Source organism: Furipterus horrens, unplaced genomic scaffold (assembly GCF_987537825.1).
Source record: "Furipterus horrens unplaced genomic scaffold, mFurHor1.1.pri manual_scaffold_6, whole genome shotgun sequence".
NCBI lineage: Eukaryota > Metazoa > Chordata > Mammalia > Chiroptera > Furipteridae > Furipterus > Furipterus horrens.
The window spans coordinates 51950120-51976124 of record NW_028327176.1 but is presented as its reverse complement, the minus strand read 5'-3'; the positions used below and the strand labels follow the sequence as shown (position 1 = coordinate 51976124).

Here is a 26005-nt window from a genome sequence, read left to right as displayed (position 1 = left end):
TATCAGAACAAGATGTAGAATACATGTTTGACTATCTGTTCTTTCCCAGTGCCAGGAAGCCAGGGAGAGGGATGGAGCATCCGGGCCCCTATAGCCGGCAGGGGCTGAGGGGGGGTCACAGAAGCGGTTGGCTCAGGTGCATGGAACCATGGAAGATGGGGAGGTGCGAAGACATAATGCAGAAGGCAGGTGTCCCAGAACCGTGCTGCGGGCCGGTTGCAGACGGGGCTAGAACGCAGTGTCGGTCGTAGTGTCCTGCGGCGCCCCCTCGCGGGAGTAGAACTCATCGATCACGCTCTGCGGGATGCGCTTCAGCATCTCCTTGGGGAAGATGCGCAACAGCTTCCAGCCCAGGTCCAGCGACTCGAACACTGAGCGATTCTCATAGGGGCCTAGAGACAGAGCACGAGTGTGAGGTGTCACGGGTGTGTGTGTGTGTGTGTGTGTAGGTAAGAGGGTTACTGCCTGACCGCCCCCTACGCGCCTCACCCTGGTTGATGAAATTCTTCTCGAACTTCTGCAGGAACTCCAGGTAGAGCAGGTCCTCCGAAGTGAGCGCCTCTTCTCCCACCACTGCCTTCATGGCCTGCACGTCCTTCCCAATGGCGTAACAGGCGTACTGGGGGAGGGGCAGAATGGGTGGGCGGTCACCACAGGCTTCTCACCTGAGGCGGTTGGGCGGATCACTTAGTGGGGGAGGGATTGTGCCAGGAGAAAAGCTCATGGTCTACACATGTCTCAGGCCTTAGGCATCTGAAACCAGCATCCCCTCTAGCCCCTGGGTCCGCTTCTTCTTACCAACTGGTTAGAGACATCTCCATGATCCCTTCTTGTCATGCCCTCACCAATGGCAGACTTCATCAGTCGCGACAGGGAAGGGAGCACGTTGATGGGGGGGTAAATCTGGGGGAGGAGAAGGTGTGGCAGAAGGCATGGCCCAGACTTTCATTGCCTTCCCACCCTGATTGTCTCCTCTCTTTCCCCACAGAGGTGTCAGGGGACTAGTCCTCATTCATCCTATAAAGTGGTTCACAACCGCCTTCCTTCTCTCAAAAAGTCTAGGGCCTGGATGTGTAGCTGTCTACATGTGTAGAGGGGAGATGACACGACATCAGTTCATGAAAGTCTCACTATTTCAAAACTTTTGATTGTTTGGACAAAACCAGATTGAAGCTTAAGATAATAGCTACAAAGAAAGAACTTGCCAAGCAGAGGAAAAAGTCATAAGGGTTGCCTTTAACCTCAGATGGCACAGACACATTTTTGAACCCATTGGCACATTATTCACCGTCTACTCGTGTCAGTTACCCATTATTTTCAGTTCACCAGAGCAGGTTACTGGACAGGGAAGAGAGATAGTATTTCTTTAGTATCTACTATCTGCTAGATGCTCTCTGTATGCCAACTTATTTTATCCTCCAAAATGCAACTGAGTGGTGAAGCATTATTATTCCCATTTTAGAGAAGAGGAGACCTAGAATCAGAGAGATGAAATTATCTTCTCAAGTTCCCATAGCTGGTAGGTTGGATTCTACCCAGACCTGTCTTCTGTCTGTAAACCACACAGTCTTCCTGGGGCGTTATGTCCTGTTTGGGGTTAGCCTTGCCTGACCATTCTTAATTCACAGAGAGATGAAGCACAGAGAGTGGTGAAGAGAGCAGAAAGTGGGTTAGGAAGGGACAGTACCTGTCTGTTATGAAGCTGTCTGTCCACATAGATCTGTCCCTCTGTGATGAAGCCTGTCAGGTCTGGGATTGGGTGGGTGATATCTACAATGAAATTCATTGGCCTCAGTGTAGATGGGGCCCAGGTCTCCCCTCACTCAGGGCATTCTTTTGCCATCATGGAAGTGATAGGAGTTAATGGGGACAAGGAAAGGACAGTGTCTAACCTGATGGAGGAACAGAGTTACTGCACATCTATGCAAAGAAGCATGAGCCCGATAAGTGTCCAGGTGGGAAGGGAGGGCAGAGGGGCTGCAGAGGGCAGGGGGCCTGCAGGGAGCAGAGGGAGTGAGGAGCTCACCATCATTGGGCATCGTGAGGATGGGGATCTGAGTAATGGATCCGCCCCGGCCCATCACACGGCCTGCCCGCTCGTAGATGGTGGCCAGGTCTGTGTACATATATCCAGGGAAGCCTCGGCGACCAGGCACCTCCTCCCTGGCAGCTGAGACCTGCAACATCCATGGGCGTTGGGGTAAGAAGTCAGGTGAGAGGCTGGGGCAAGGAATGGTGAATGGTGGACTGGGTGGCTAGGAGAAATGGAGTGCGGGCAGGCCTGTGTGGGCAAGCTCTGGGGTGCAGGGGCTAGGATGAACCTGATACCCCTCACCAGCCACCTCACCTCCCGCAAGGCCTCTGCATAGGAACTCATGTCAGTCAGTATGACCAGCACGTGCTTTTCACACTGGTAGGCGAGGAATTCCGCAGTGGTCAGTGCCAGCCGAGGGGTGATAATCCTCTCGATCCTGGAAACATGGTCAGTGGTTAGAGTGCCTGTGCTGTCCAGCTCCAGTACTGGGTGGAAAGTGAACGAGGAAGCTGGGACTGTGCACAGGAGCAGAGGAGCAGATAAGATGAGCCCCCACTCCCAGCCCCCAGGTCAGGGCTGTGGTTCCTGGAAGTGGGTCACCCAACCAGGTCCTGCACTCTCGTCCCGTGGTTCAAGGTAGGAAAGAAACAGAGGCTGGGGCAGGTGAGTTGTGTGAGAGTGGGACAGGCAGGACTAGGAGTGTCTGATGAGGAGGAGAGCAGCCCACTTCTGTGGCTTGAAGGTGAGGGACTCTGGCACATCCAAGAAAGGCGGGTCTGGGCTTCCACTTCAGCTCCCTCTTCCGCTGGGGCATCCACCTGGGGCCAGCTGGAGTACTCCCACTCACTTGGCGCCGTTCTCACTGTTTCAGAGCACTGCTTAGTGTGCACTGCTCTGCCCTGGCTGCCTCCTTCCACTTTGAGCGTTCTTGAGTCCCCAGGCTCTGTGCCCATGGGTCTCTCCTTTAGGGATGTTGTCACAGCCTCCAGAATTCTGTTACTTGGTTTTTGGAGTACTAGCAATACCCAGAATAGTTTATTAGAATTGTTTTTTTCCAACCATTGGACCCCCAGACTTAGGCTAACATTTTCTGAACTTCTAAAATAGCAGTTTTTCTAAACAAATGGTTTAGGGAAAGATCTCTTTAGTGGTGACTTTGTGGAAGTGACTCCAGGATGAGGAGCCCTGACTTGGGACGTGTTGAACGCAGGTTGTGGGAAGAGCATAGTGACTGAGGGCAGCAGGCAGGCTGCTGGTCCACCTCCCTCTGTCTCTCCTGGCCCATGGCTGCAGGTCTGGGAAATCCCTGAGCCCCAGCATTCTGGGACTAGGAAGGGCATGAGATCTGCTGCCTGAGGGCCGTATGGGCACTAGGACGGGACTCACGTGGGGTCGTTGGCCAAGTTCAGGAAGAGGCAGACGTTCCCCATGGTACCATTCTGTTCAAAGTCAGACTTGAAGAACCTGGCTGTCTCCATGTTTACCTGGACACACAACGGGGTGGAGGGGGGGTGTGCTGGAGTTGGGGTCCAGGCCCCACTCCAGTTCTTTCTCATAACAGCCACTGGGGATAAAGGTGACATAGTCACTGGGGTGACCCTGGGGCTTGAGAGGGCAGGGCTGGCTTGTTGCCTAGTCCTGGGCAGAGTCTCCTCAGATCCTCAAAGAGAGATTCAGGCTTTCAGGTTGAGCTCTGCTCAGAGCCATCCTGTCCCTTCTTTGGCCAGATACTTCCCATTAACATTCTGCCCACCCCTATACCTCAGGCCTTTGTACTTCCTCCCAACGCTCTCTGTCTTGTCTCTTCAAATTTCCTAGTTGTCCCTCCTTCATGCTACCCTGGGCTCATCTTATAGCTGCCATGGTCTCTGGGGTACCTTGAGGGACACAGTGCCCTGGGCTCCCCTTCAGCATGTTCTTGCCTCTCCCCAGGATGGGCCAAGATTCTGACAGCTTCTCAGGGAGAAGGATTGTGCCTCCCCAATCAGGTCAGGCCATGCCAGGGGACACAGGAGACAAGGCTGCCCACCACAGCGTCCAGAACTTGCCCACCTGGCCAGCTCCTCTTACCCCCATGGCTGCAAAGACGATGGCAAAGTTGTCATCATGATAATCCAGCACGGCCTTGGACTTCTTCACAAGTCCCGCCTGGCGGCAGATCTGGGCAGCAATCTGGGGTGGACAGGGTTAGGAGGAACGATGTCAGAGCCCTCCACACTGAGGAGGGTGGGAGGAGCAATCTCCAGTCTGTCCTGCCACCGGGGCCCTCAGTGGGCTGCCCGAGGTCCTACAGCTTTTCTCACGGGAAGGGCTGCCCTTTTCTGCAGCTACTAAAAGGCTGAGGGTGCCTGTTGGGGAGTAGGCAGAATAACAGTTCCAAAGAGCAAGGGCCTCAGCACCCCATGCCTCCCCCTGTCTGCTGGGTTTATCTGGGCACAGAGCTGCCCCAGGCCTGCAGTGTGTGGAGTCAGTGTTGCACAGGTCAGGATGTATGTGTAGAGGGTGGAGGGCCAGGATGCTTATGGCCCTGGTCACTCAGACCATTCTGAGGATGAGCTGGGGCACATCTGGGAGTGGTCAGGTGAGGGTGGTCGGGGGAGGAGCATCTACAAACCTTGTTACCCCAACTGCTCGAAGAGGAACAGGGCTCTGCACACTTGGTGGCAGGGGTAGGGAGGCTTCAGATGGCCATGTGGCTGGCATGAGAGGGGTTCACTCAGTGCAGGGAGGAAAGCCCGCATGACAAGGACCAGTGGGTAGAGCTGTCAGCCCTTCTGCACAGGACTGTCAGCACCAGGGCTACCCATGGGGTCTCCTGTGAGCCAGTGAGTGCCCCACTCACTTGAGCAGAGGCTTGAAGACCTTCCTGTGTCCCTGAGCTGCCAGAGGACAACTGCCAGTCTTGATGTTGATGAACACAGCTTGGCCAACCCCTGCCTACTCAGCACAGAAGTCCTTCTTGCTCACCCACCAGCCCTGACCTCTGCTCTGTCCCTTACGCTTGGTTGTGCCTGCAGGTTTCTCCCGCCTCTGCTCTGTCCCTTGCCCTTGGTTGTGCCTGCAGGTTCCCACAGACCGCACCTCATTGTGGGGGAGCCCAGCTGCTGAGAAGATGGGAATCTTCTGCCCACGGGCAATGCTGTTCATGACATCGATGGGAGAGATGCCCGTCTGGATCATCTCCTCAGGGTAGACGCGGTCATAAGGGTTGATGGGCTGGCCTGCAGATGGAAACAACCGTCCTATACTCAAGGGTTCAAGTCCTTCCTTGCCCCCCCCCCCAACACTACCTCTGACTCCAGAGCAGCACTGTTAACAGAATTCTCTGCCATGTTAGAAAACAGGCTCTAACTGCACCGACAAATATGGTAGCCCTAGCTACATGTGGCTACTGAACATGTGAAATATGATTTCAAAATGACCTTTTATTTCATTTGAATAAATTTGTATTTAAGCAGCCACACGTCTAGTGCCCCCTTGGACAGCGATGCCCTGGTGCGTTGGAAGCAGCAGGCAGGTGGGTGGGAGGCTAGGCTGAGGCCCTGCAATCAGAGCCAGGGCCCTCCTCAAGATCCACAGGTGCTATGCAGGGCTAGGACGGCCTGAGGGTGTCTCAGAGACCTCCTGTTGGAGTGGATATGTGATCTTTGCTCTGCCTCCGACTCGCTGTGTGGCCCTGAGCCAGGCAAGGACCTCCATGGGCTTCTGTTACATCCTCAGTAAGCAGATGCGATAGAGTTGGAGGACTCAGGACAGCTTTCTTTTGAGTGGTTGGGACCTGGGAGGGGCTGTGTCTGCTTGTGCAAGCCACCCAAGCCAGTTTTCAGGGGTTGGGACAGGGAACCAGAAGGCAGGAGATGATGCTCTTGGGCGCACGTGGAACCCTGCACAACGGTGGTGGCATTTTACTGTAACTGGGCATGGGGTGCTGGTGGCAGGCTTTCAGGCTCTGTGACTCTCTGGGAACAGAGAGGCCTTTGCTGCTCATATCACATGTGAGCGGTTGTTAGTCTGATCAGCCCTGGAAGTGAGCCCTGGCCTACCTACTGCCAGGGCCTGTGTTTGGTGGCAGAGGTGATGACTGGGGGTGGGCAAGGTGGTTGGGGGCTGGATCCTGAGAGCCATCCAGAGCCTCTGGTCACTCACCATTGATATCGAGGAAGTCCTCCGCCATGACCATTGGGCCCTTGTCAATGGGTTTGCCGGAACCATTGAAAATCCGACCTGGCGGTGGGCAGGAGGTGTTGGAGAATGCTCAGGGCCAGCCCTGGGTCCCTCACTGCTGCTCACCCCCACACCACCACCAGCTTCCACCTGCCCCCCACATTTCAAATGCCCTGTGTCCCCTTCCCCCTCAACCCTCAGTTACCCCTAGAGATCTGGCTACAGTGACTCACTCCTTGGGAGACTTCCTTTCTTTCTTGGAAACCTTTATAGGCAAGGCCATAACCCAGAACAACTGTACTAATGGGGTGATTTGGGTGCTGGAAAGTGGAGAGGGCCAGGTATAGCAGATCATGGGAGAAAACCGGGGGATATGCAGTCCATTTCAGGCTGACCTTAGACCAATGTCTACCTACTGGGCCTCTAGTTTATCGAAGCTGCTTTCCTCAGTTCTGGAACACCTGCTGCATGTCAGGCCCTGAGCTGGCGGCGAGGGTCAAGGAGAGAAGACACAACCCCTGACCTCGAAGAGTTTGCAGGTGAAGCAGACATGTGAACAGGCAAGGACAGTGCAGTGTGCTAAATGCTTGGTCAGGAAGTTGGATGGCTGGCAGAGGAGCCCACCCACCCTGGTCCCACTCTGACCACTCACCCAGCATGTCCTCTGACACTGGAGACCGTAGGATGTCCCCTGTGAATTCGCAGGTGGTCTTCCGAGCATCAATCCCAGAAGTCCCTTCAAACACCTATGGAACAAGAGGTTAGTAACTCTAATAAGGGGCTTACTGGAGAGAATGGGGCCTCCATTTTCCTATTTGTGCCCAGCTCTGGGTAAGGTGCTCTCAGGGAAAGAGGACATTTTCTGTCTTGGGAGCTTATAAGATGCTGTGGGAACTTACTGGGTTTATTCATTTATTTAACCAGCCAACATCTCACTTATGCCACTTACCTGAACAATTGCCTTGGTTCCAGACACCTCAAGTACTTGCCCACTTCTCTGAGTCCCATCGGAGAGGGTGAAGTTGACAATCTCAGCATACTGTGCAAACTAGCAGGAGGGGAGAGCAGCCCAGAACAACACTGAGACCAGAGGTGAAGTTCCTGTCCTTCCCCACCCCATCCCTGGTCCAGTCCCAAGCTTTTGTCTCCCCTTTTGTGCTCAGACACTCTTGGAAACAAATTTGAGGGGCTAGGAAGGTGCAAGTTTGAATTCTTTTCAGGAGACAGTATACCTGAATGGGTAAGAGCACCAACTTTAGAGATGGAAGACCAGAGTTGGAATTGAGCTCTGTTGCTTAGAAGTTGTGTGACCTTTGGAAGTTATGTAATGTCTCTGAGCCTTAGTTTTCTCATCTTTAAAATGGGGATAATAATAATATTAATAATACCTACTTCACAGGGCTGCTGTGGGGAGAAAAAGAGATAATATATGTAATGTTATCAACTGATGCCCATCGCCTTGTAACAACTCAATACAATCCAGTAGTTATTATGGTTGTTTACGTCTCTTGGATGGCATAGTTGTTCCTTCCCTTTGGGAGTCATGGTGAACACACTGTGTACACTCCAGGAACCAGGTTCCCAATCTTTACTCAAGTCCAGAGGAGGCTACAAGCTGGGTCAGGGAAGCTGGGCTGAGAGAGCAGACTCTCCACACTGACACTGGTCCTCAGCTCTCATCAGCACCAAGAGAGCCAAGCCCTGCACCAGCAGTTTCTTCCCAAGGGAACTACTAGAGAGAATGTAAAGCATCATCCAGGCTTCCTCCCCTTGCTTCCCAGCTCGATGTCTTAATTTAGGGAGTAAGGCGTAATCTTAGTCCAATAAAAATAAATGGTAATAAAGACAATACCTCTCTCCACAAAGTTACTAATATTCTGGAAAATCAAAGTACACTTCTGAATACTCCTTGGACATTAGACAAATGGACAATCAAAACTGAAATGACAGATGAAATAGAAAAGACTAAAAACACACCATAACCTACAGAACACATCAAATTGCACCATGTTTTCTGATCATAGTAAAAGTAAGATGGAAATCAATAACAAAAGAACAGAAAACCTTTATACATTTGAAAATTTAAAAGTATTCTAAATACAGAAGAGCTTAGAATTAGAAAACATTTAGTACTAAATAATAATGAAAAACTATATATCAACATATATGTGATGCATGTAAAACTTTATGCTTACATTAAAAACAAACAGGTAGAAGAAATTTAAAAGGAAAAAAAAAAGCATTAGAACTCCAAGAAAGTAGGAGAAATTATTAACATAGAAAACAAACATATAATAGGGAAGATCAACAAGCCAATTGGTTCTTTGAAAAGCCTAATAAAATAAGCTGATCTCTGACAACACTGATATTTTAAAAAGAGAAAAGGCATGAATAAATAATTGTTGGAATAAAAAAGTCAAAAGTAGCTATACTAATAATACTTAAAAAACAATAAAATAAATTATGAACTACTTTATGCAATATATTTCAGAACTTAGATGAAATGAATAAAGTCCTAGTGAAATTCAACTCAAACCAAAACCAATTAAAAACAAAATGGAGTCAGAATATTCCTATAATCCTTAAAATATTAAATAAATAGGTTAAAATCTTACTATGAAGAAAACACTAGCCCCAGGTCATTTTACCAGTGAGGTCTAACAATTGGGAGCAAATAGTTTGAAACTTATTTATGCTTTTCAAAAGACTGGAAAAAAGGTATGGCCTTTAATTCATTTTATGAGGCATGCATAACATTAATGCCAAAATAAGAATTGTGAGAAAATTATAGGTAGTCTCACTCATGAATATAGATACAAAAATCCTAAACAAAATTTTAGCAAACCAAGTTCAGCAAGTTACAAACAAAATAATAAAAGAAAAAAATTTTAAACACAAGAAATGGAGATAAACACACACAAATAAAAATAATAAAAACCAAGCTGGTATTATTCCAGGGATTCAAAGTTGTCTAATATTAGAAAGTCTCTTTATACAATTTCCTTATTAGTTGATAACAGGATTTTTAAAACCTGTGATTATCTTTAAAATTTTTAGAAAAAGTAGAAAAACACTATGCATGATTAAAAACAAAAGACAAGAACAGGCGTTGGGAGAGGTTGAAGAGGGTAAAGGGGTCAAATATATGATGATGAAAGGAAATCAGACTTTGGGTGGTGAGCACACATTGTAATGTACTGATGATATTTTAAAGACTTGTATACTTCAAATTTATATGATATCATTACCCAATGTCACCCCAATAAAATTTAATTTTTTAAAAAGACAAGAACAAAATTACTCTATGAAAACAGAGAATAAAAGGGAAATTCCGTAACCCCCCCCCAAAGTATCCCAAAAACCTTCTGAAAATATATGCTGAACTGTATAATGTATAAAACATTTCCTTTAAAAATAGGAGAAAGGCAGCAATGCCCACTTTCATTATCCTGCACTGGAGGAACTACACAAAGTAGTAAGATGAACAGATAATAAAGATGAGAAGGAAACAAAACTACAAAATGAAAAACACCCCAAATCCTAAACCAATAAAGAGCATAGCTCTCAAAAAACTATTGACCAATTTCTTACATATGATAGATGCAGAAATTATCAATTGTTGCTCAGTAAATCAATCAATGTATTAAATAAATAACAAGTATGATCAAGTAGGGTTTATTCCAAGAATGTAAGCTTAGGTCAATCCACATTAGGGAATTTGTCAACAATTAACAGCATAATTCATAATAATGGGGAGTTTGTCAACATAAATTAAAAGAAAAGCTCCATGGGATTATGTAAATAAACTTGAAAGTTGTTTGATAAAATTTGGCAGCTAGTTCTAATACAATTTCATGTAAAATAGGAGCGGAAGACAACTCCTTGAACGCTACACTATTCTCCAAAACCAAAAATGACATCCTGGTAAATGGTGAAATTCTAACTGCATTTTTATTTCTAATAAAATCAGTAACACAGAGGTGCCTGTATCACCACTGTTACTTAATTTTGTTTTGTAAATTTTAGTTTATACAGTGAGACGGAAAAAAAAAGGAAGAAAGAAAGAAAGAAAGAAAGAAAGAAAGAAAGAAAGAAAGAAAGAAAGAAGGAAAGAAAGAAAGAAAGGTTTGCCAAAAACAGAAATGGAGAATGTTTTATTCTTTTTAAAAAGTGGTGAGAAAAGGAGACTGTATTCTTCAAAAGTGTCAAAGAAAGTCTCTTTTTAAATGTTTCAGATTAGAGGAGGCTAAGCAGACATAACGATTAAATGCAATACCAATAGGAAAAAAAAAAAATTCCCTTTACCTGCACATGATATTTTATACCTAGAAAAACCCAAGAGGCTCCAGTTAAAATAAAAACAAAAACAACGAACTCCAGGATTAATAAGAGAATTTGATTGTATACAAAGTAAATATATAAAAATTAAACTCTTTTTCTTCCTATTCTAGCTATAAACAGAAGAGGAAATTTAAAAAAAAAGCATTCCAACCACAATAGGACCAAAATCCATAAAATATTAGAAATAAGCCTAACAAGAAATGTACAATGAAATAATAAAATCTTAAAGGAGGACATAAAACAAGCCGTGAACAAATGGAGAACAACATTGTTTTTCAAGACAGAATCACTTACTATCATAAAAATATAAATCCCTTTAAGAGTATATAAATTAAATGCATTCACAATGGATTATTGTTTCTTCTGGAACTTATAATAACCTTAAAATTCACATAAAAGTGAGAATATCCCAAAACAGTTATATAAAAGATCAGGGATGGAGGACTTGCCTTACCAGATACTAAAATGTGCTCTGAGGCTACTGAAGGCAAGCGGTAAGTGTTGCTGTGGGGCAGACAAATGGGTAAGTGGGACAGACTAGAGAGCCCAGAGACAGGCGCCAGATTTTAGGGACTATTATAACAAAAATAGGACATATTAGTTCACAGGGGAATAGAAGTTATTGAACAAATGGTGCTAACATAACTGGGTATCTACTTAGAAGATGCCCACATCAGAAACACAAATACATTCCAGGCCTATAAAAGATTTAAATATAAAGCTAAACCAACCAAACAAAAATCTTAGAAGAGGAGCTTTTCTTCCTTATTTTCTGGGTAATCCAGCTAAAAGGAGGATAAGAGGGATGTCTTGAACTAAGACAATAAATCCAGAAGCCATAAATGAAAAAATAGAAATATTTGATTATATAAACACTTGCAGATTCTGTATGGTAAAGATACCATACACAATAAAAAAGAACTCCCATGACTCAAGTTGTACAACTCACAGAAAGGGAGTGAAATCCAGATATGAAGCTCAACTCCTTTAGTCATCAGGGAAAGGCCAGACAGTACTAATTTTCATCTTTCGACAGACAAAATTAAAGGAGAGAACATATTCAGGGCTGGCAAGGGTGTTCAGAAGTGAATCCTCTCTTACTGGTTTGGTAGGAATGTGACTTAGCACACTTTGCTGGGATAAGTCCCAAACTGTCAATGTGTATTTAAAAAAAATATACACTTTGAACCAGCAGTTTATGGCAGGACATCTATTCTATAGCAATAAAGGCATCAGTATAAAAGGGATATATATTGCTGTACTATTTGTAACAGCAAGATCTGGAAACATGCTGAAGTCTACTAATAGTTAAACTATTATTCCATAAGGAACAGGACATCCATACTATTGCCTATTAGGCTGCTATCAAGAAGAATGAGTAAAAAAAAAAACCAAAAAAAAAACTGTAATAAAAATTTGGAACATGTTCACGTGGTTTATTCACCATCATTTCTATCATTATATCCCCATGCTCTCTACAAACTAGTGACCTTAATGGCGAGGAAATCAGGGCAAATGGCTCAATTTCCCAACTGGGTGTGACCAGCATGGGGTCTCTTGACCCAGGGCATACCTGTTGAGGCCAAACTTAAGACAGGAGCTCAGATCGTTACTGAGGGAAGTTCTGGCTTAGGTCCCTCCTCGTCCTGTGAAGACGATGTCTGGAAGACCACCTGACTGTCCTCCAAACCACCCCTCAGACTCTTTGGAGTGGGGCCTGGGGGAGGGGCTCGGCCCAAGAGGAATGCTTGGAGGGAGATAGAGCTGCTAACGGCCAGCAGTCTTTGGCTTCTGAACCACAAGAGGGAGCCCCAGAGCAAGGACTGCGTGTCTAGGGGAAGTTCAATTAAGAGTTCCGACTCTATTCCTTCCGTGGCCCCCCCTTTCGGAACCCGCCACTGGCCTTATTGTCTGCGGAGCTGATGGTGGGCTCCTAACTTCAGGAGGAAAGTTGTTGGACAGACCACAGGCCAGAGTGGGCCCAAAAGAAATCAGCCAATGGGCCCAACAGAACCAGGCAGCAGGGTGTTAAAAAGCCATCCTTTAAATGTGGGTTTTTGTGGACGAAGGAGAATGGGAGGAAAGGAGAGTGGACAGAAAGTGGCACACTGTGTGTCCCTGAAAAACGAAATCAGAGCAAATGAACTTTCTATAGCAGAGAGATTACAGTCAGACAATAAGGAGAACTGTCAGAATCATCACACCCAGGCATGGAAGGTGTAGTCTGGAAGCCTCTAGGAAGAGAATGCCAGGCTCCTTGTGTTTCTGTGTTGGGTATTCGTTTGCAGGGAGGGGTGGTCATAGCCACTCAGAGAGCAGTGAATTGGGGTGAGAATTCCAGTGTGCAACAATGAGCTTTGACCCAAAGAAGCCCCTTTTCCCAGCCACATACTGAGCAAGTCTGATTCTCTCAACGCTCACGGTTGGTTACTAAGAGCATTGCAGGGAGTGGAGGTGGTACAAGGCAATCCAATCCTCTGTTGGAGATTCAACTGAGTTTTCAACCAGCCCTTAATGAAGCACAGGGGAATTGCTGAACACATTCAGAGGACTCAGAAATTCTTAGGAAGACCGGCAGTAACTTGCATCTTGGAAAGCCAGATGAAATTGTGAAAACCCTCAGAAAAATGCCCAGGCACATGAATGCATTCCTTCAAATGTTTGCATACAGTTTCAAGGCCCTAATTCCCTGGGCTAAAAATCTCTGATTTACACAAAATTCTTCCTCCAATATTTTTCCGTTTGAGGATGGAAGCAAGTTAATTGCCTGTGTGATTCAATGCGGACAGAAGGTGGCGCTGTAGAAGAGGAATTGTGGCGTTTTGCCCAAGCAACCCTAGAACAGGGAAAGGGGTGTGAGATAGTGAAGAGGGTGCATAAAGTTGCTTTCTGAACTTATGGGACTAAAACTACCAATCCCCTTCCTTCCCCTCGAAAGCCCAGGGTTCTCTGGGTGTCTCCATCATCCAGTTATCCTCTTCTGCAAGAGTACCAGTTGCATGTGATCATCATAGAACCATAGGTCTGGGGATCTTTCAGTTTCCTAGTCTGGCCCCATTTTACACCTGAGAAAATGGGTGTCTACGTATGCACTAACTCTCCATATGGCACTGAGTCCTATAGACTGACAGGTGTAGTGGGGAGTGTGCTGGAGGTGGGCAAGGGGGCAATGGCACTGTTTAATCAGGCATATTAGCACTTCTGCATGCCAGGAAGAGCTATTGCTAGCCAAGGAGGAACCATAATTATACATTTATCTGATCTGACCCTCACAACAGCACTACGATCGATCATTTGACAGTTGAGGAAACTGGGATTTTCAATCCTAGACAGATGGTTCTCACACTTCAGGAAACCTCATATCACCTGCTGGGCTTTTACAAAGACTCCTGGGCCTCACACCCAGAGCTGCTGATTCTGTCCATCTGGGATGGAGCTCAAGGCCAGGTATTTCTAACCAGTTCCCAGATGGGGCTGGTACTCCTAATCTAGAACTGACAGACCACTAGCAGAAAAAGTGAGAGGCAACCAGGATAAAAAGTCAAGAAGCCTGAGCCAGACTGTGTGACTGCACTGCACACACACAACTGCTGCACTACACTTCCTCCTAGGGCATCCCAACACTCATGGGCCAAACAGTAATGTCTATGGAATGTGGAACCTGTTTTCCAGAAATGAGTGGGTTTGATTTCTTTAATGTAGTTGGTTGGGTTTTGACAAGTCCATATTTAGTCATGCTAACACTTCTTTTTTCATCCATCTCATTCACTTACTCACCCTTCCTTTGAACAAACCAAGCACCAATGATGGACTCTGGGTGTTCAGTGAAAGTGCAGTGTGGGCCTCTAGGAGCTCAGGATTAATAAAACACCATCTATGCCCAATAGGAGGGCACAGTGTGGGGGGAGAGGGCAGGAAGGAACACGTGGCCACCTGACGACCAACTGCCTTGATGAATGGGATGCTGACCACAAGGCAGTACACAAAGCTGAAATGAGGCACAGGCTCACTGCCAAGGGGGCTGGGAGAGGCTTCTAAGAGAAGGCAGGCTCTCAACTGGCTCTGGGAATGAGTCAGATGGAAGGCATGGAGGGAAGGTAGTCAAGGAGGCAGAGGGAGAAGTACGTGCAAAGGCCCTGAAACATCAGACGGCAGCTACAAAGACAGTGTGGATTTCTGAGAGGAAAAGGGAGAGAGAGAGGACGTGAGAGTGGAATGGTGTGCAGGATGAAGGCACCAGGGAGCCCAGAGTGGTTCCGAAGCAGGGAGTGAAGGAATCAGTGCTGCATGGCTGTGGGGTGGAGGATAGGAAGGGGCCAGGCTGGGGTCCCAGAGGCCCTGGCCATATTAAGGTATTGGTGGGGGTAGGAGATTGTTGATAGAACATGTGCCCCAACAGAATGGGAAAGCAGCAGTCAGGGTGCACTCAGGTCTCCAGTTTGCTCACCTGGGGGTGGGGTAGGAGATGGTGGAGGGGGGAGGGGAGTTGTGGTGGAGGTTCAACTGGTAGGTACAGGGCCCATACCATTGCAGGGCTCCTTATGCCTCAGGAATCCCCCACCATAGGACTCAAAATACTGCCAGTGTCTGCCATGGTCCTGTAGTCCCCAGGGAACACACAGTAGCCCACATCCCATTTCCTTCTGGGAGGCCCACTTCACTTCCCACCCACACTGCTAGTTCCCAGGCTAAGATTCCAAAGGCCTTTGAAAGCCTCAAGTTCTGGAGAAAAGTTAGCTGGCAATGATCTGCCACCTCCTCCTCCTTCCTTTGAAGGAAGAGCCATGAGAGTGGCAGGTGGGAGAGCCTAGCCTTATGAGGAAGTTAGACAAAGCCATTCTACTGTGAAGAGGCGCAACAGCCTGGATCCCCCAGCTCATTGGTGAGAGAAGCAGATCCCTGAAGGCTCAGAGTGGGGTCCCCAATAAAAAGGCAGGAAAGGGGAAACTCAAGGGGCTGGGAGACAGCTGGGGAGGAAGATGTGGGGGTAAGTGAGAAGGGATCAGAAGGAACAGGACAGGAGAGGCCCTTGGGGACCATCTAGTGACAGGGTAATTTAGAAGAAATTCTGCAAATCCTGCACCTATGGGGTTTGGCCTTGGAGCCTGGGAAGAGGTGGAAGTCTTACCTTAACCTGGTCCAGCACCACCAGGGGCCCATTGACACTGCACACAGTCCTGTAGGCTGAGGGAAGGGTGGGTGGGTGAAGGTTTCACACCCAGACACACACACACACACACACACACACACACACATACACACAGAGGCATCCTTGGCAGGCCTTCCTTTCCCTCCTTCTAAGCACCAGCCCCATCCCCTCCCCTGACTGGGCCATCAGAGTCATTAGATGTGACAGAGCCAGCCACCATTGCTGTAAGGGTCATGCCCCTGCCTGCAGGGACCCCTGCTGTCTTGGACACCTGCAGGAGGCTGGGGGAGGGCCAGGGCAAGGGCAAAGGCCCCTCAGAGTCCTCCCCTACTCAGCCATACAGAGGCCTTTTTCATCACTGAGGCTGCTTCCCTGCTGGCCTGAGCCCCCACCTCACCCACTCACTCCTCTCTGACCCACAGTGTTTTCCAGAAGCTTCTGGCCCCCAGCTGTGGGGAAGAACCGCCCTCCCCTGACCCTCGCCAGGGCCACACTTCTTCCTGTCACCCCAAACTGATCAAACACTGTGTGTGTAGGGGGTACAGGCATCAGTGAGAAAAACCAGCCACCACCCCTGCTCTGCCACGCGGCCCTGCCACGCAGACTCCCTGGCTCCCCAGGCCCACTGGGTACCCATAGGGGAGGGGAGAAAGTGACAAAGAAGGGGAAGCAGCAGAATGTCCCAGTCCTAGCAGCTGCAGAGATCCACAAATGGGGAAACAAGCTGTGCTTACAGGGAGCAATTTGGTTCCACATCAGGGAGGACTTCCGGACTGCAGTGTTGGGCCCCCCAGTAGAAGCCATGCATGGCCAGGCAGGAAGCCTGATTTGGTTCCTCCAGCAGCTGGCTGAGGGGCCCTGGAATCCTCCCTCACCCATAAGCCTGGGATACTGTAGCCCTTCACTGGGGTCCTTGCAAAGTGCCAGTGAGACAGCTGAGATGATGGAAGTTGGCAGGGTAGGATGGGCAGGGTGTCTGTGAAGTCGTTGAGTCACTCACAGGCTGGAAGGATGTCCTGGGGAGAGTGGTCCAACCGTCCTTTTAACAGGCGGGGAACACAGGGCCCAGAGGATGAGAAGCCTGGCCCAGGGTCACAACGCATGCTTGGGGCAGGGGAGGGAGGGTTGGGACCCTCTTTGTCTTTCTCAATAGACCCCATTGGCTTCCAGCCACTTGCTCTCTGCTTGTAGGCCAGCCTGGTGCCAAGCCATTCCACGCCAAGGGAAGCCAACCCCACTCCCCTCAGTCTTCCTCAGTGGTAAGACTCCTTATTTTTGTGGGATATAAGTTCCTCTGACTGGGCCTTGGGCTAGGAAGACAAAGTGGGCAAGGGTGTTTTTGCATGAATAATTGCAAGGCCTTTCCAAGCTCAGCAATGATTAGGAAAACTTAAGAACAGGACAAGAGCACCAGAAGATAAGTTCTTCTTGGGCTTGCCCTCAAACTAGCAATCCACTGAGCCACTCTTTCCTTTTTTCCCATCGAGGAGGTGTCCCAATTCCATCTGAGGTCAGATGCTCGCGGAGACTGCTTCTTGGAGTGAAGGGCCAAAACATCCCTCTCCGTGGTCTCTCCATCCAGTCAGTTCCGGTGTCTCCCATTTAAAACCACTCCCACAGCCCCAGTCCCTCTCCAGCTGCTGCCTTCACAGCCCAGCTTCTCACAGGCAGGACCCCTGTGCTCTCTTCCCTTCCACTCAGCCCTCAGCCTCTCTAGTCTGGCTGCTCTCTAGGCCACCTCTGGCTTGTGGATTGCTAAACCCAAAGGGGACCTGATCCTGGATGCACTGTCCCCCTACAGCTCCGGGAGGCCCTGTCCCTCTATGACTTCCCTCCACCTCTCTGGCTGCTCCTGAACCTATTTGGAGGACCTTTGGACATTGGAGGGCCTCAAGGGGGGACCTGGCTCTGGATTTCTCACTGTCCTGCCCTGGATGATCTTCTTTTTCTTCCCTCTTCCCTTCCTTTCTTCAAGCATGTCTATCAGATGCCCTGTGCCTACTAGGTTAGATGAATACAGGTGGCAAATAAAACAGGAAGCCTCCAACTAAAAAGAGGGGCTAAAGATAAAACAATTGAATTACAAACTGTGGTAGGTGCTATGAAGGGAAGGAACAGGGTGGGTGAGTGGGAGTGGGTGGGAAGACTGGGTGCTCAAGAGGAAGCAAAAGCACCTTTCAGGAAGGGCCACCTGAGCTGAGGCTTCTAGGTCAGGGGGAGTCATCAGCCCAGAGAGCTGGGCGAAGGGCACATACGGCAGAGAGGCAGGAGAGAACTCGCTGCCTTTGGGAACAGAGAGCAGGGCGGTGTGGCTGGCTCGCACAGGCTCACTTCCCGGGTGCAAGACTTAGTCCCATGAGAGATGAGACCAGGGATGTCTGCAGTGGTCACTGCTGAGTCCCCATGTCTTAGAAGAGTGTGGACATAAGGTAGACACTCAGTGAAGAATCATTGGGTGAATTATGAAAGGTGTTACCTGGTCCCACCAGCTCATCCCCATATCTCCCACATCAAAGCCCATGTGTGCCCCCATGGCCACTTTCTCAACCCCGAACCAGATGAGGGTCCTGTCACAGAGTCTAAGAGTTTGCTCCTCAGTCCCTGCTGCTCCTGTGAAGACAGAGGGTGGAGGGGATGAGAGAGGGAATGCACTGAGCTAAGGGGGGCAGAGGAAGACACTGATGCAGGGGGCAGGGCAGAGGCTGCGGCATCGCCCTCCCAGCCAAGAAGGAAATTTGCCAACAGCCACACAGTGACCCTCTGGCCCACCTGGCACTTTGATGAAATTCTCTGGATTGCCAGAGCTGTGGGAGGCAGAGCAGAGCAGGTGAGTCCAGCAGGGGAAGGATGGAGAAGCAGGGAGGAGGGGATGGGTTGTGAGGGTTGTGAGGACGCCAGCAGAAGCATGAGGGCGGGGAGACCATTGCATTTCAAAATGCCCCAGAACAGTTGGCATCTTGCTGGCTGGCCCTGTAGGGAAAATACCAGGGCAGCCAAAAGGACTGAGATGGCAGAAGGAAGAGGCAGGGTGGGTGGGCCTTACAGGGAGGCGAGGTGAGAGAGGGGCCAAGGCCTGAGGTTCAGAAAGCCCGGAGGAACCATTTCCGATTCTGCCAGGGAGACAAGCCTTTCAGCTTCCTCCCCGTGTCCACAGTCGGTTCCCCCCACTTCACAGCTTCTGTCACGCAAAATCCTCATTAACCCTGCATCCAAAAACTCTCTCTTGGGAGTGGGGCGTCCAAGGAGGGGGAAGTGGTGATGGTAAAGGATACAAAGAGGGAATCTGCTGCCCTACCCTCAGCCCCCTAGGAGGAGGGGCTGGTTTGGGGGGAGCCTAGGAACTGGGGCAAGTGCCTGCTTGCAGCAGAGCCAGGCCCTGTGGCTTCCAGCTTCTCAGTTCTGTGCCTCCCCCAGCCCAGGCCACATGGGTGACCAGCACACAGCCTCTAAGACCCTCATCTATTCACCAGCAGGCATGGTGCCTGGCTCTAGGTGGGACTCATAAATAGTTGCTGGGTGAATACATGTCTCTGCAGCCCGGCCCTTCACTGCAGATAATCAGTTCTGTGGCTCTTTCTGCTCAGCACCTGGCTACTCACATCCTTTAAGGCTTTGCCCTTGACTGTGGCCAACTGGGCCCTCTCCCCCTTTGAAGTTCCACAGTGCTCCAGGCTGTTACCCTCAGGGGCATCCTGTTCTCCAGTTTGTCTGTTCCTTGACAAGACAATCTCTCCCCGCAGACTAGGGTATCCCCCGTCAGACTAGTCTATAGCTCTTCTTAGAGGCCATCTGGTTTGGACACAGCCAAGGTGGTGGCTGAACACAACATTGGTGTCCTTGACTGAAAGCCAGGCCTATTGTGTGTACCCACCCCCAACTCTGCCCACTGCATCCCTAGCATGGAGTAGCAAACTGAGGCCCAAAGGTCAGCTGATTTCTCCTGGGGCACATCACAAATCAGGACAGCATCCTGTGACACCCACGGAAATGGACACTACCCCAGCCCCAGGACACACCCTTGACCCTGAGAGGTAAAGGCTGGGGTTAGTACTCAGGCAGAGTTCTGAACCAGAAGACCTTGGAGGGCCACTTTCTCAATACGCATTCCTGAGACTTTGCAGACTCTCCCTGCAGCTGCTCTGCCCACCCACCCCCTCTCCATTGTCCTAGCTGACACTTCGGGTTGCACTTCGAGCTGCAGGCTAGTGGAGCCCCTCCTTGACCCTGACTCCCCACCGCCTTCCCTGTCAAAAGCTCAGCGGGGGCCTCTGGCAGCCCACTAATTAGGACAGCCCAGCCACACACCCGCAGCGTCCTGGGAGGGGGCCTGAGGCAGGCGCCCATGCGTGAGGCCAGGGTAGGGGCAAGCCCGGGGCAGCAGGTTCCTCACCTCCTCCCTGATCTGCTGGAGGAATTGGGGAAGGGGCGGGGAGGGGCTGGAATCTGATGGTTCTTAAAATTAGCCCAAGACCCTTGTGGAACTCTCAGTGTAGCCTCCTTGGCCTTTCAGTTGAGGAAATGGAGGCAGCCATTGCTGTGGTACTCAAGCCCCTGGGCAACCTGACTGGGCTCCATCCCTCCAGCCAGGCTGCCGGCCTGTCCCTCATAGCATTTGCTCATGCTGTACCCCTCCCGCCTCCCCTTTCCCCCTATCAGCCTAGCAACTTCTTCCCCAGGAGACCAGATAAAGCCATGCCACCTCCTTTCCTTGGGGAATAACTCTAGCTCTGAGGGCGGCAAAGGGGTCCCTTATTTCCTGGAGTGGATATTGTTGGGGTTCACTCTCCATTTCCACTCCACACTGTCCCCTCCTTTCTGGTCCACTCCTTCCCCAGCCATTGCAGTGTCTCAGGCCTCCTCCTCCTCCAGGAGGCCTCCTGGACTCACCCTACCCACTAGCCCAGTGAGCCCTGGGGCTGGGAGCCAGCTGCCCTCCTCCTACGCTCTTTCTGTCTCTACATAAAGTTCTCCTGTCAGCCCTGACTAGGTGGCTCTGTGGGTTGGAGCATCATCCTGTACACCAAAAGGCTGTGGGTTCGATCCCTGGTCCAGGAGTATATGGGAGGCAACCAGCAACATATGGATGTTTCTCTCTCACAGGTGTTTCTCTCTCTCTCTCTCAAATCAATAAACATATCCTCAGGTAAGAATTAATTTATTTTAAAAAGTTCTCCTGCCTGGAAGTGCTTAGAGGTCCCAGGTAGAAGGCCAGACTGGGGGAGGAGGGCAGAGAGGGACACAGGAGCCCTGCGAGCTCTGGGTTCTGCGCCTCAGGTTCAGGAGGAGGAAAGAAGGGGAATTGGTGAGAGTTGCAGGCGCCCCACCTGCCCTGGGGGTGGGTGGGTGTCAAGGCTGGGCTGGGGCTGGTTCCTGCGTGTATCCTGAGGACAGTGGTGTGCAGCCTCTGTCACTGAAATAACACAGTGGAGACCGAAGGGACTTCCCCTGCACTGCTGCACTGACCTCGCCACTGGGTCAGCTGTTGTGTGTAAACACATTTGTCTGGGTGGGGGCCACATGGAGCAAACACTTGCAAACCTGGCTGGGGGGTAGGTTTACTGCCACCCCTGGGTTCCAGCCGGGGTCAAACTTGACCCAAGGCTTATTGACGATAAATAAGGAGCTGGCTGGATGGGAACTGGCTGGGGGAGTGGGGGTGCAACCTGCAGGTTCCTGGGAGGGCACATTCCAAGGAGAAGGAAAACAAAGCATGTGGGTGCAGGCTCCAGACCCCACGCCCCACTCAAGACTCTGGCAGCTCTACTGTCCCACGGGGAGGAGGGAGCCAAGGAGAAGCCTGCAGGGCTGGGCAAGAGTCAGCCAACCCCTCACAGCTCTCCAGGCCTGGGCTCCTGACCCCAAAGGAGGGCAGTCACTGCATATTTCTGGGCCTTGGTGACCTCGCCTTTGCCCCAGGGGAGAATCTGGGCCTCCATCCTCTCTGCACCTCCACAGGACAGGGTGGCAGGAACATCCCTCTCAGTTTCTCCATTGCTGGAATATATTCCACCCCTCAAGGCCCCTTGGGCCTAAGGAGGTGCCTCACACCTCCTGGGCTCCTCTTGGAGCTCCACTCCCAAGTGTAGGCTAAGCTCTCAGCTGCCCGATCAGGCCACCCTGCTCTGCCCCCCCCCCCCCCCACTATGTAAGTGGTGAGGGAGGGAGGGTGGCTGTGCCTGGCCAGCTTCTCCCCATACACACCCCAGTAGCAGCCTCTGGACAGGCTGGTTTACTCCGGCAAGCTGGGCTGGCTGAGAATTCTAGAATTTGCCAGGCCAGGAAGGGTGACCTTGGACTAGGAGAGATGGCAGGGGCAAAGGGCTCCCTTTGGTTCTGGGGGCCTTACCAGTTCTCTGTCCTAGACTTCTGAGCTTGGCCCATCCCTGCAGGACAGGCAAACTCCCTGTGCTTTCTCGTGCACTCCAGCACACACACCTGTACACCCAGATGCCAGGCACTTGCCTTCCCCCCAACTATATACATACAGACGTGACATCACCTGATCACACACTCACTGTGTTCTCCCCGTGAGCACGCAGACTTGGGCATACATGCACATACACACACCTGCACCTGAGTGTGCAAGTGTGCACAGTTTCCCCCTTCCCCTTTGTCCAAATGACATATATACCCACATTTCCTCACTCTGATCACACACACACTCGAGCTGTCACACATATCCTCACCCAAGTGAAGATGGAAACACGCACACTCAGGCACAGACATCCTCCTCCAGAACATACACACAAGGCACGCATTGATATGACACACAGTGTCACATATTTCCCCACCCTGAGAATGCACACAAACTGCATTGCTACACATGCCCCAAGAAGGCTTGATCATACATTTCTTCATGCTGAGTGTTTTGGTGTACACATGCACATACCCCAAACACACACCTATTCACATATACACACACTCAGACACACACTCTTGGGGGCAGCTGGGAGCTGTCTCTGGACTTGGGGTTCCATGCAGGATCAGAGTGATGACAGGGAAGTTCCTATAACTACTTGCCTAACCTCTCCTCTGGGGTAGCCTGGGCTGGGGACCCCTCTCTCCACCTGCAGAGGTGGCCCCTTGCTCAGGCAGCCTGTGGCATCACTCCACAGGACCAAAAGCCCCCTAGGCCTCCCCGGCTTTCTGGTCCTCCTCTTTCCCTGAGGCTAAGAAGCAGTACCTGCAGACCCAGCAGCCCACCCTAACCCCACCCACTGGGGGTCATACTCACTGACACGGGGGTGGGTGATGTAGTTTCGGGTGACCGCCTGCATGTGCTCACGAGCTGTGCCCAGGTCACAAGCACTGCTGGGGAGCCCCCCAGGCCTTCTGTCTACCTCTGTGGCCATGGTGAGCTGGGAGCAGAGTGCCTGAGCCTGCAGAGGCAGCTCCAGCGCTCCAGACTCAGCTGGAGCTGGAGAGAGCTGACCAGCCTGCCCCTGCAGTCACCCCTCCCCTCTCCCCACCTCTCCTCCCCCTAGTCAACTGTAAACAGGGAAACTTGGTTTCCTGGAGCATTTCCAGATATGGGAGGTGCCCTAGGCCACCTGAAGCAGGAGGATGGGGGATGGGAGGGGCAGAGGGGTCTGGCTGGCTTCTCTTACTCCTGTCCTTGGCTGTTCCTCTGCCCCCAAACTGCAGCCAGGGCGAACTCATTTCCTCCCCCTGGAACTTCAGGCGCTCTCACAGCCCCAGGCCCCTTACATCTCTTCCTGACCTTCCCACTCAGATCTTCTCATAACCTGCCCTCACCCTACACCTTTTGCCCTGACCATCCGGAGTTCTTCTTCCCTTGCACAATCCCATTATCATCTTCTTTTGAACATCTATGGAGGATCATTCTTGAGTCAGCTTCAGTGCCATCTCCTACAGGAAGCCTTCCCTGATCCTTCAGCTCCCTGGACTCACCACACATCTGGTCTCTTTCCTCTGTCATGCCCTTGAAGGGGACCAAAGCTCTGCCACCCTAAAGCTGCCTTTTGGGATATTAATTTTAAGCTGGTTTTTTAAAAACAAGACTCAAAAAGAACCTTTGACCCTCTCCATTTTCCTGCCTAAGAAATGAGATGGAAAAATGGAAAACCTGCTTCAGGAAAGGAACCTTAGCATAATCAGCTCAGCGTTAGAAAGGAAGATTCCAAGCTGGAGCCTACCTACACGGCCTTCGTCCCATTGTTTTCTGGGTTGCCTAACAAAATGCACCTGCCACGTGTGTTGTACTCTTTCCCAACTACCTGCAAATCACCCATTTTTACTTTTAAAATCTAAGACCCTGGTCTCCCCTTTCGCAGTTATCCACAATGACATATGCACCCAATTTTGCCTCATTGCCTTTGCAATATTCATGCTTATATGAATTCCTGCTGTGCATGTGTTGTTCTATTTTCTCCTGTTAATCTTTGGTAATTTGATTAATAGCCCAACTACAAGAACATACAAGGTGGGGAAAAAAGTATTATTATTATTTTTTTAGCCCCCACATGCTTTTGGACAGTTCTTTTTTGCTGCCATCACTGGTCTCTGAGCCCCCAGAGTTGAGCCTCTGTTTCCTCCCAGACCTGGGTTCTTTAAGCCTTTCTGTCTCACAGCACTGATAGCTCCCTGAGAACCAGGGCAGGTCTCTCTCCATCTGATCAGAGAACCCTGTCTCATATTTTTCTATTTCACCTCCAGGGTCCCATGCAGCTGGATTCCCCAGACATTTTTAGCCCAGGGCAGAAAGTACAAAGGGAGGAACAAATTTTTGTGCCCAGTGGCTAAAGGAGCTATGTTTTCCCCTGGGCCAGCGGAGAGCGACCCAGGTCTGCTGGGCAAGGCAGGGTGGGTGCTGGGTGGCGGCTAGGTGCTCCCAACTCAAGCTCCGTGCCAGTCACCGATGTCTCATTCCAGACTCAGGATTTCCTTCCCAGCACCCAATTCTGGGTGACTCAGGGCAGCCAGTTTAACGGAATGTGTGTTTCCCAGAGAAGCCTGGAGCAGATTGTCACTCCCCACAGAGTCCAAATCTTACCCCACATCCTCTGGCCGAAGGACCCATTTCAGGTCTCCAGTTCCTCTCTCACAGCTTCCATTCTTTCAAAGAGCTCTCTTGGGTGTGACAGTGACAGGCTAGCATGGGAAACGTTGTGATGATGGGCAGTTCTGATTCTTGACTGCAGTGCTTGTCAGTGAATCTCACACAGGGATGAAATGACAGGGACCCACACCCACACAGCACCAATGTCAGCTTCCTGGTTTTGAGATTACACCATTGTTACAGGAGATGTGACCATTGGGGGAAACTGAGTGACGAGTACAAGAATTTTTTTTTCTATCTTGGCAACTTCCTATAAATCTACAATTATTGCAAAATAAGTTAAATAAAAGTTTTTTATTTGAACAAAAAAATTGTTTTAAGTGCTTCTCATCACTGTGTCTGTGGTGGTTGGGCCTTCTAAAGCGGATGGGTCTCACCTGGGTTTATCTTTGATGCTCTGTCTCAGGCTCTCTGCATCCACCCTCTTGAAGGATTTAACATCTCCCCTCTCAAGTATTTTTACATTTGAAAAAGGAGCTTGTGAAGGACAATGCTTAACCCACAAAAGCGATAGTGCTATCAGGGGCCTGGGAATGTCCAGGTAGACGTTCTAAATGGGAGTGTGTGATAAGTAGAAAAAGAACAAAGTGCCTCTCAAACTTAGAGTAGAAAATTACTGAGCACCCCTCCTGAGCTAGCTGTCACCTGCCCCAAGAGTTACATGCCCCAGATGGAACTGGAGTTAGGAAGCCATCAAACAAGCACGGCCTGCAGCCTCGCAGGCCCTGAGCCAACACCTGTGCTAAAACAGAGTATCCATCACTGGCCGTGTACCTGATCATGAAGTTCCCTTTTGTCAGAGGCAACTGAGGTATAGCTGCCAGCACCCCGCTAAGACCTGGCTTCTCCCCTCTTAAGCATTTCCCAGGAGCAAGGGCCATAGATCTCCTGGACTTAATGTTCCCACAGGAACCATTCCTAACCCGAGGGCATTGTTATGGAACCATGGTGACTCAGATAGAACCATGGTGACTCAGTAGAACCAATTGGTTATAGACACCTCGTGCTTAGACTGTAACTCTGGACTACCCAGCTAGTGGGGAAACGGGGGAGGGCACCCTGCGTTAGAGCTTAAATACTCCTGTCTGTCTTGACAACGGTGTGCCTGTCTCTGGCTGCACACCCATTTCTGCAGACTCGTGAATAAACGCCTCGCTTTGCTGTTGAAGTCCTGTGTCCCGGGGTTTTATTGTGAGTGTTTCTCACAAGTGGGAGCCAGGTAGCCCCATCCCCACCC

At 50.0% G+C, this 26005-nt stretch overlaps 1 protein-coding gene across 1 annotated transcript; it reads right to left on the bottom strand.

Annotated features, from left to right (window-relative positions):
* Positions 1-23097, bottom strand: ATP6V1B1 (ATPase H+ transporting V1 subunit B1). The gene is made up of 14 exons (XM_090281494.1): positions 22924-23097; positions 15669-15724; positions 7149-7247; positions 6852-6945; positions 6182-6259; positions 5117-5256; positions 4106-4207; positions 3422-3519; positions 2348-2471; positions 2027-2177; positions 1688-1770; positions 799-903; positions 490-619; positions 1-392 (listed from the first exon to the last, which is right to left on the bottom strand). Exons 1-14 carry the CDS (start codon positions 23039-23041, stop codon positions 229-231), a joined length of 1542 nt encoding a protein of 513 aa, XP_090137620.1. The 5' UTR covers positions 23042-23097; the 3' UTR covers positions 1-228.
* Between the last annotated feature and the right edge of the window lie 2908 nt (positions 23098-26005).

What these genes read in the sequence shown, in the direction of transcription:
- ATP6V1B1 (XM_090281494.1), bottom strand. Translation starts at nt 23,041, where the DNA reads ATGGCCACAGAGGTAGACAGAAGGCCTGGGGGGCTCCCCAGCAGTGCT. An exon ending in CCTCACGATGCCCAATGATG is followed by an intron (nt 1,771 to 2,026) that starts GTGAGCTCCTCA and finishes ATTTCATTGTAG; the next exon opens with ATATCACCCACCCAATCCCA. An exon ending in GAGATGTCTCTAACCAGTTG is followed by an intron (nt 620 to 798) that starts GTAAGAAGAAGC and finishes CCCCTCCCCCAG; the next exon opens with TACGCCTGTTACGCCATTGG.